The sequence below is a fragment of the Epinephelus moara genome, chromosome 13, assembly GCF_006386435.1.
Source record: "Epinephelus moara isolate mb chromosome 13, YSFRI_EMoa_1.0, whole genome shotgun sequence".
Taxonomy (NCBI): domain Eukaryota; kingdom Metazoa; phylum Chordata; class Actinopteri; order Perciformes; family Serranidae; genus Epinephelus; species Epinephelus moara.
This window is the reverse complement of record NC_065518.1, coordinates 17,553,190-17,563,699: the sequence shown is the minus strand read 5'-3', so window position 1 is coordinate 17,563,699 and position 10,510 is coordinate 17,553,190. Positions and strand designations below refer to the sequence as shown.

General features: G+C 42.6%; 1 protein-coding gene across 2 annotated transcripts in view; it reads left to right on the top strand.

The window, feature by feature from the left end:
- Positions 1-5,353: 5,353 nt before the first annotated feature.
- Positions 5,354-10,510, top strand: part of afap1l2 (actin filament associated protein 1-like 2) — a 59,562-nt gene continuing 54,405 nt past the window's right edge. The window contains exon 1 of one of the 2 annotated variants that reach the window (XM_050059908.1): positions 5,354-5,629. In XM_050059908.1, coding sequence (XP_049915865.1) covers positions 5,614-5,629 — 16 coding nt within the window. In that variant the 5' untranslated portion in view covers positions 5,354-5,613. The remainder of the gene's footprint in view (positions 5,630-10,510) is intronic. The other variant, XM_050059910.1, reaches the window with a different exon arrangement.

Genomic DNA, 10,510 nt, shown 5'->3' with positions numbered 1-10,510 from the left:
TATGTGTCTGTGTATATGTGTGCAAACATGGGAAAGGCCCCTGAATCAAAGAGGGTCCAGTGCTAATTTGGAGTTGAGTCAGTGACCTTTGTCCTCTGATTCACAGCTGAGGAATGCGCTTTGTGCTCCAATCAGCAGCAGAAAGGAGGAGAGAAGCCCTCTCTGAAGTTGCACCTTTGACTCAAAAAAATTTAATGTTGTAAAGTTCAAGTGTGTCCGACTCACTCAGAGACTTTTAGCACCCTTGTCCCCCACCTACACACAAATACCTCACTCACACGGACAAGCACGATGACCTAAAATGATCCGAATCTGAATGTTCAAGACCTGAAACCACCCGCACAGCCAGGGGCTTCCAAAGCTCTGCTGCACTGGAGGAATTCCCCTCTTGGATTAAAAAGACAGTTCTTATGCTGTGGACACACAGACAAAGAAAGACCACCCTTGTATTTAATTCATGCTGAGCCATCATGCCTGACTCACATTCACACTTTCACCAGTCGCTCAAGGCTATACGATTAAAGTGTAGAAAAACTGTGACATCACCCATTGACTTTCAGCTGACCCGTGAAGTCTGAACAGAGATGCAGACTAATAGACACAGCTTCCAGGCTAACAATAATTACCGTACATTGTAGCTGCCCTAGAAGACGGTGAAAAGATTTGCTCAAGTGCAAATTTTCTTTTGTGCTTGTGCATAACAACAAAAGCAAAATATTGAGCCAGGAAGTTCATTCTTGGCCTTGGCATTGACACGCAGATAGACAAAAAAAACACCTCAAATTCCCACTGCATTGAATAAATCTCAGCCTTTCTTACAATAAATGAAAAGCCAGACGTTTCTTCAGAATGAAAACTAGCTCTGCCAACATTCTGAGGCAGCTTACCATCCTGGAAACAGACCCTGTGGAGTTTTACATTCAGCTGAAAACACTTAAACTGAGTACATTCAACAAAATCCCGGCAGAATGCTGGTCTATTATTGCTCTTACCAGCTTATCCTATGGTATTTAGACTGTAAATTAATCCTAACTGGCAAGTGCATTGATTTAGACTCTGTAAGCTGAAGCTCCATGCTATGTCTGTCCACCAAATAATAGAAGTATAAGGACTTTACCAATCATTCAAAATGCCCCATTAAGACCTTCACAAAGAACCTAGAGCGAGCTCACATTATAGGCTTCACTGGCTACCAGCTCAAATAAAACTGATATGTACTCAGCTTTTTTCTCTGATAAGTTAAAATCCAGACATTTAGGAGGTTTTTACCAAGAGCCGAATTATCTGCAGAGGTCTGAAAACAGTTAAAAACACTGAATAAAAGAGTCTTACATTACAAATCAGTGTTTCTCCAATGCTGTTTGGCACATCACAGAGGGGCAGCTGGCCCAGTGTCAGCTAATGCGTGCTCATCTTTTTTCTCTGATAACTTAAAACCCAGATGTTCAGGAGTTTTTTACCAGAGGCCGAATTATCCTCAGAGATCTTTCCCTCTCTATAACAAACAGACCTGATGATTCAACCACTGAAAACACTAGATAAAGCAGTTTCATGCTTAAAATCTGTGTTTTTCCAATGCTGTTCGACTCGTCGTGGAGCGGCTGCTAACTATGGCGGCTGATGCAAAAACTTGAATGGCCTTATCCAGAGCCAGAGTTTGGTTTGTACGTTCTGGGCTACTGTAGAAGCGTGGACGAGGACCCACACCCCCTGCAGGTAAAAACAGCTCATTATCTCTTTAAATGATTTTTAGCTTTAAGTTAAGGAAGTGGCCGCTGCTAACTGCAGGTGCTCCAATTTACTAACAAACTCTAGACTGAATATTGCTAAATATTGTTGCTGTTGTGATTTGATGTTGCTATCATGTGTTTGATGGTGCTTGTCTTCGCTAAGTCTCACTTGCAAAAGAAGCTTTGATCTCTGTGTGGCCTCCTAGTAATTTTTCAGGTGGCTATACACATAAGATCATATTATGTTTTATTACCCTTAAATCCCACACTCTGGACCTTTAAGAATGTCTTTCCTTTTGTAAATTGGTGAATATAAAGAGCCACAGGGTTGCATAAGACTTAAGTCCTCTGATATCTTTAGTGTCTGGTTCTGAATTACAGTAACTGTCCGTCTTGTTGTTTCAAGCTTTTAGTATCATTACTATTATTAGACCCACACTTAAAGCACAAAGGTAATAAAAGCTAAATGGTATGGCCCATTATATACAGTATATATCAAGTATATACAGTGTTATATTACATTACAATGTTTTGACAGGTTTTAGAGTCGCCCGTTTCTAATGTTATTATTGGAAAATAAAGCCTGCACAGATGGATATAAACCTGGTCTTACACTAATAGATTTAAACTAATAAAACTTCCCATTATCAACACTTTGCTCAGGGACTGAGTTTCAGCTGTAGAGAAAAATCATGCCAACGCACAAATCACAGTGAGTTTGAACCATAACGTGAGAAAATGTCAAGCAGATATTGTTGCTTGTTGTTTGGATCTTATGAGAAACTGGGTTGAGACAAAGACAAAAGATGGGGAAAATCTCTGCACTGGATTTGAACAAGACACTCTTTGGAGAAACTAGTTGTGAGAAATTACAAGAAGCTCATAGGTAAAGACTTACCTGCATGTGTATGCATTACTGAAAGACAGCACAGATGCTCAATACTAGCAGTAAGCTGTTCTTTCTTAAATGGCATCTTTTCAGAGAACTTTGAATCTTAGCACAGATAGAAGGGCAAGGATACATCCCCTGAATGAAGATAAGTCATCATGAAACTTGTGAAATTAGAGAGGCAGTTTTTGCATTTAGACTTATTAAAGCTCCAAGGAACAGAACCTCCATTTATTAGATGTCTTGCAAATACTCAATGGCACGCACTGTCACAATACTGTACAGCAGAGAAGTCCTTGGTTCTGCTCTAAGCCTCTGCTGTGTCTGTGTTGAGTTCAGCTCTTGACCTTGTCTGACCCTCAAGACTGCTGACCTCTTAAGTGTGCCCTCTGACCAGAGAGTAAGGAGCTGCAGCACCCTTTGACCCTGAATGTAAAAGTACAAGTGGATGGGTGAAGATGTTGAAAAGCTGAACCCCATTTTATGAATAAAAACTGTTACTTTAAACAGACAGTTCACCCCCAAAATCAAAAATACATATTTTCGCTCTTACCCATAGTGCTTTTTATCAGTCTAGGCTGTTTTGGGGTGAGTTGCCGAGTGTTGAAGATAGCGACCATAGAGATGTCTGCCTTCACTTGAATATAATGGAACTAGATGGCGCTCAGCTTGTGGTGCTCAAAGTGGCAAAAATACATTTGAAAAACTCAATGTCAGCAATGTCTCTTTCCAGAAATCATGACCCCATTACTCAAGATAATCCACAGACCTTGTTGTGAGCAGTTTCATGTAAGAACTATTTTCTTTCTACTGAACTACACCCACCAACTATACCATAGCGCAGAAAGAAGCATGCATCTATTGCTAGCTCACCCAGCACCACTGACCTAACTGATGTGCATCTACTGAAAAGAGCAGGCTGTCCTCAAGAACTGTTCGTACTTATGAAAAGTTGTGCACCAGAATTCGTATATAACCCACGTAATCAGGAAGGCAGTGATCACGTGACCTATGTGCTGACAGGAGTGAGGAAGGAAGTAGTATAAAGAGCTAAAGTCCATGTTAGTAGGTAGGTTGGGGTGGTGAATGGGTCAAACAACACAGGACTTCCCCCCAGGAGACCGGTGTTTATATTCTGTGTGAAACCAAGTGAACTTTGAGTTATTTTAAGGTATGTCATCAACATATTCCTTTTTTCAAAACCTAACATACATAACTTTACGTAACATGACGACACCATTTGTGGGGCACTAAAGAAGCTCTAGCAAAAGTTCAGTCAGGAAGACAGTACTTTTCATGCTCAGGCTGTAAGTTTTCTTTCTCACCCTGCCATTAACTCCGTGCATGTATGCTCACTCACTATCTGTAGGTGTCATTGTCTGGGTAGGTCAATTGAATCATCGGCTGATTCACAATCAACCAATGACACAGCGACACACCTTCTCTGTCAGCCTATCTGACTGCTCCTCATTTTAAATATGGTTCTTTCTCTGCAGTAGGTCTTTCTTGCTGCAGTCGTGTGCGCCATCCACCTCCCATTCACCTCCTAGTCTTCGCAGATTCATCTGCCTCATTAGCCATCAGCCTCTGAGTCATCAGCCATCAGTGTCTGGACTCCATGGGGGGATTTATCCTGCTGCTCCTGATTGAAATGGAGGTTCCTTTTCCTGGAGCTTTGATAAATCCAAACTTGCCAACCACCACCAAAAAAATCTAGACTGAAACATAGCACTATGTAAGAGAAAACAAACATGTATTTTTAATATGGCGGTGAACTGTCTCTTTAATGTAAAAACCACTTACACCCAGACATGGTGTAGTCATCAAACACATGTTGCCTTAACATGGACCACAGAGGGTCACTTGGAAGCCAGCTGACATACTGTAATGTCACCTGTGAGTAACTTCAGCAGTCACATAAAGATGACCCTGCCTTTCTGGGAGAGAAATTCCCATTACAAGGTCCCCACCCCACCCCACCCCACCCTAGAGAGTGTATCATTAACCAACATCAGATGACATCACAGGACTACCACCTGCCTTATATTGTAGCTGCAGTCAGCTCATCTCGGGCGTGACTGGTGCAGTATAACTAACCGTGACCAAGTGCTGCTTCAGCCAAAAGTGAAGACTTTATACAAAACACACATGCGCGCGTCATGCGTTTTAATCATCTCCTGGAGCATGTTGCGTTGCTCTGCGTGACATTCCTGTCATACCTCCACCCGGTCATGGTGCTCCCACGGAGGTGGGCGGTTGTTTGGTCAGGGAAGTTCCCTTTTTCTGATGCGTAAAAGTACTGTACCTTTTCTGGTGCGTAAAAGTGTATTTTTATTATGAAATCTGCACCATGTCAGATTTTTGCCCCAGACACCACTTCCTCTGTTTCTGTCTGATCTGGCAGATTTTAGCCACTAACTTAAGCATGAACACATTTCTTTTATGCAAAAGTAACCCACGCGTCGGAGCATCGCACGTTTCCTTAGTCTTATGAGTCAGTGATCGTATGTGCTTATTTTGAAACCAAGATTTACTGTATGGATTTATAGCAGGAAACAGCCCAAACTGAAACTGTAAAGAGGATCCTCTCAGTTTGAAAACTTCTTCTTCGGTGATGACAAGTGAAACTCTTCCTCACTTTGTTATGGGACCCATGGGAGCCTCTGAATGACACCTGGGGGTCCCTTTTACTTTGCAGGGAGCAGCCGAGCAGCAGTGTGGATGCTGCATGCGAGAGAGGAGGTGCGGCAAAACCAGATTAGGAGGACGAGGAGAGCGCTGTTGTTCCGTCAAATCAGTGAGTCGGTCTGAGCACAGGCAGCCAGTCACTCAGTCAGTCAGTGCGCATTGTTGAAAACGGGGAGCGTCGGGCTGCATTCCGCAGACTTTCGCCGTCCCATCAGTCAGAAAACTTGTCAGCAAAAAAAGTTTTGGGATTGTTTTGAGTTTATGAGAGAAGCAAAGCGAGGGGTAAGAAGGTGAAACAGCGAGGGAATGGAGAAGCACAAAGGTAAGAAGAGGGTTCTTGTTTTAAACTTTGTGTCAATAACATGAGCGTCTGCGAGTGTCTCCATGTCATCGCTGACAATGCATCTTTATGAAACTGACTACTTAACAGCGCATTTACAACAGTATTTGATCACATATGTTTAAAAACGACACCAGAATGTGACATTTTAGATGCATTAAAGTAATTCCCATGTTGCCAGACCGGTTAGGAAAGCAATGACAGTGATGATTTGTTTTCAAGTTTGGGATTCAACCAAGGGTGTAGGTTTGGTTTCAACATCGGGGGGGGCACATATGTTTGGGTGGGTGGTTAAACACTTAATTTCCTGCATTGTGGTGAATTCATACACAAATTTGTGCATTAATTTTCTGCTAAATTTGTGGTGCAAATGTCAAAACAAAAGTCCTTAACAAAAGTATTTCTCTCAGGGTGGGGTGGGGACCAGTACAAAATATTGAGGGGGGTGTGTCCCCATACATATACACCTATAGATACCGGCATGAACACAGAAAGGCATCTACATCTTCTGATGTGTTTGCTATAGTTGCAGTTGGACTGTGCTGTAAGGACACATTGGTATCAGTCCCCTGCCACTAGTACTGATGATTAAAGTTCTTACTCTAGAGGTGGACTACAGGTAGCCTTCCTAAAAAGACAGCCCGTCTCGTCAAACTTATGAGCTGAAGTTGGGCAGCAAGTCCTCAGACGCAGAGTTGAATGCACCCAGTGTCACCAAGAATATGAAGATGTGTGGTTTATCCCCATCCGCCTCGCCATCCAAGTGGGCTCTATAAAATAGTTTACACTGTGGCCACTGATGAATTCCAATAGCAGCAACATTGTTCTCACGGCATTCCTCGAATTCCTGTGGTTATTTGTCCATGAGGGATGAGCAAGGCTGTTTAATACTTCCTGATGGACACAAGCAAAGAGTTTGAGAGTAGCCGGTAGAGTGATCTGGGCCATCACCTTGCTGTCGGATCATCTAAAGACAACAAGCACACTTAGAGGGGGAGGTTAGTCATCCTTGGCTCAGCACTTGACAGTGTGGACCATCGGTACACTATGAGTCCACCCTCACCGCCACTGGTCTGGGTGAAGTTGCTTGGTGGACTGCAAACAATGAGCGACTAGTCTAACTGGAATGGGATCACCACAATTTGAATTTTTTGCTGCAGCATTCTGCAGCTGACCAGACAGCCTTGTCTCCCACACGCTCTCAGAGAAAATAACCAGTGTTGCAAGTAGTTCCTTCATGTATCCATTACACATGGAGCTGAAACAATAGCTTGACGAATTGATAAGGTGACTGCAACAAATTAATCTGCATGTTTGGGTCACTTTTAAGCAAAACATGCCAAATATTCTCGATGGTTCCAGCTTCTTAAATATGAAGGTGTGCATTTTTCCCTGTTTTATATGATTGTAACTTGAATATCTTTGCATCTGCTGACTTGTGATGGACATGCTTCATTTTTTCCTGACATTTTCTACATTAAATCAGTAGCTGACTGAGAAACTAAGACTATTTGATAGTGAAAAGTTGCAGCCCTGATCACATGCAACATCTCAGTATACAGTACATCAATTTTGACAGAGCGTAAGGGAGTGATGCATCTTAATGTTGTGTTTCAGCATTAATGCCATTACACTGATTGTCCACCAGGGGAGCTACATTGTTCACTTTGTATCTCTAACACTTTTGATTGTTGAGACTTAATTGTAGTGGATTGCCCACACACAGGGGCGGATTATCAGACAGTGGGTACCTGGGCACAGAAATGCACCTTTCCTACAGAGGAGAGAGACACACAACACTTTATTGTTGTTTATATGTCATTGTTTTACATCTCTTTGTAGTTGCAATGCATCTTTTTGTGGTTTTGCATCTCCTCGTGGTCATTTGGAGTCTCTTCCTGCCCACTACATGTTAATTTGAGTAATACTTTACAGGTCCAGGGGGGCCGTCTTAGATAGGACTATCAAGAAAATGTTCTACTCAGCTTTTATAGAGTCCATTCTTTCTTTTAACATTGTCTTTTGGTTTGGTATTAATTAATTAATTCTGAGCCAAAGACATGTTGCAGGGTGTGTCAAAATTAGGATGTAATTCATAAGAGAATGTTCGAGCTGAAGGCAGGGGGGGTGAGGCAGGTCAATCATCCTACACCTGGTTGTTACACAGTGCAGAGAATGAGTGTGTGTGGCTGAAACAAGGACTGGAGTTCACTCTTTTGGCAGCCGTACGCAGCAGCACCAGGACACTGAATCAGATACTAACAGCCACAGGCAGCCAGCGGAGGAGGTAGAGTAAAGGAAACCTGGGAAAATTCAGGGAGGCCAATGACAAGGCGAGGCATTGTTTAGCATTCTGGATATGCTCCGTTTTTTTTTTTTCTCTCTCAAATCTGACTCATGCAGGTTTCATTCCAGAGGAGCGACTTTCAGCAGCTTACCGATTCTCATACCTTAAGCCTGAGATGGGGATCAAATTAGTGAAACCACCTGGAACTGTGTTTGGTATGAAAGACCTTTGGGCTGTGATGGGACATGTTTGAGACTTGAGGTTACAGTAGAGGATAGGGCTGTGTAATGGCAAGAATTTAGTGATATGATACGTATCAGGATACAGGGGTTTTGATTCAATATATCACTATTTATTGCGACACTGTTAGTTAAGTTTAGTAGGTCCAGTGTAGGATTCAGGGGCATCTATTGGCAGAAAAGGTGTATAAAATTCCTAACTGTGTTTTCATTAGCGTATAATCACCTAAATATAAGAATCATTGTGTTTTCATTACCTCAGAATGAGCTGTTTATATCTACATACAGAATGGATCCTCTTCCAAGGAGTTCACCATGTTGTTTCTACAGTAGCTACTACCATAGTTTCCTACATGCTTGGCACACAGAAGTTTCAGTTCTGTAACCTCACTGCTAGATGCCACTGAATCCTACAGACTGCACTTTTAAAAATGTAATTTCCCTAAATATTTCCATAAAGGGAATGGAAATGTTTGTTTATTTTTGCAAGATCCTCTCCAGTATTTGTTATCTCCTTTTCCCTGTCAATCACTGCCTTCCATCTCGTGCCCTTGCTTGTTTTGCTTTCTGTGTTATTAAGGATCCCACCAGTTTCTTGGTAAAGCGTGTCTCTGTTGAATTGGCCGTGCTCGCCTCACGCTCTTTGCGGCTGGGTTTCACCCAGAAAAGCAGTGATGGGGTCGGAGATGACGGCTCCTTTTCTTGCCTCCAGCGTCGGTCGTGCTCTCCAACAATAAGCTTATTCTGTGATCGCTGCCAAAATAAAATGGAAGAGGGATGGAGGCAGACTGATTGATGGTGGGGGACAGATGTATTGATGGACATTTCTGAAGGGGATTATTGGCTTGACACACAAGCAGCTACAAAAAAAGTGACTGTGGGAAAAGCAAAATATATGATCTTTTTATTTACTTATTCTTTTACAATAAAATGGTTTGCTATAATATTCTGTAAAGTGCCCTGTAGTCATTTGTCTATGGGACTATTGATCGGTTAAGGCAGGAAGGTTTGGACCAGATTCAGACAGACTTTAGCATTAACAAATTCAAGTTGAATCAGGAGAGACGGATAAATGAAGTAAAGATAATGTTTCAAACAGGAGTGTAGAGATTAACAGATGAACAGATGAAGTCATACTAACCCTAGCCAACTACTGGCCTGGCATGTATACTACAGCGTTTTTGGTCATTTTTTGTGGCAGGCAATTGTTATCAAAATGTTGTCGTCTGAACACGGATCTTTTTTCAAAACGAAAATGAGAAACGATTCCGTTTTCAGCGGATAATTTTCGTGTAACCATGGCCTAAGATTTTTTGGCACTTGGACACCAGAGGGAGATGTTTGTGATCTGGGTGGTGGCAGGATAAATCCCCTCATGGAGTCTATACACTTATGGAGATACTGGTGGCTGATGACTCTGAGGCTGATGGCTGATGAGGCAGTTGAGGCTGATGAATCCAGGAAGACTAGGTGATTATGAGGAGGTGGAGGGCGCGCACGGCTGCAGCATGAAAGAACTACAGCAGAGAAAGAACCATATTTAAAATGAGGAGCAGTAAGACGATAGGCCAACAGATAAGGTGTGTCGCTGTGCTTTTGGTTGATTGTGAATCGGCTGATGACTCAATTGACAGCACCAAATGACAGAGATAGAGAGTAAGCATGCATGCAAGGAGTCTTCCTGACTGAACTTTTGCAAGAGCTTCATTTCAACCATCAGCAGCACCATTATTTACCCATAAAATGTTTGTGTGCACTGTCTTATTTGATGTAGTATCAAAACCCACTTGTTTCTGAGAGGTTACTTCACATTCATAAACACGTGTATCCCAGTGCAGGCAGTGCTTCCAGAGCTTGTGTTTAATAGCCTACTACAGGCTGTAAACTGCAGGGATCATGTCAGTCGAATAAATCGTGCAGCTCGGGTAATATCAGTTAAAAAAATTAGAGTTTCAAAGGTGCTTTTCAGTGGAGCGTGACAATGTGACAGAGTCAGCAGATTTAGTAGGTTTGACCTCCCATAAGCTCAGCGGAGGCAAGCTAAAATGTAGGCCATCAGGGCTGGCATGGGGTCTCCTGGTTCACTTATGAGTGTGTGTGTGTGTCATGGGCTGCTCTTGCCAACGGGGAGTAAGTGGAGTGCGGGTAATTCAGGAAGCTGGACTGGGCTATAAAAATGATGAAAAGAAAGACGGTCTTCCTGATCTTTGGCAGCTCAGCGCTCCATGTGAGTTTGGCCCTTTTCGCCCTCTGGGTCTCGCTCCTGTTCGTTTACAACACATCAAACGTGGCTTTGTTTATTGGATACAGGAGCTCTGGATCAGACCTGTATTGTGT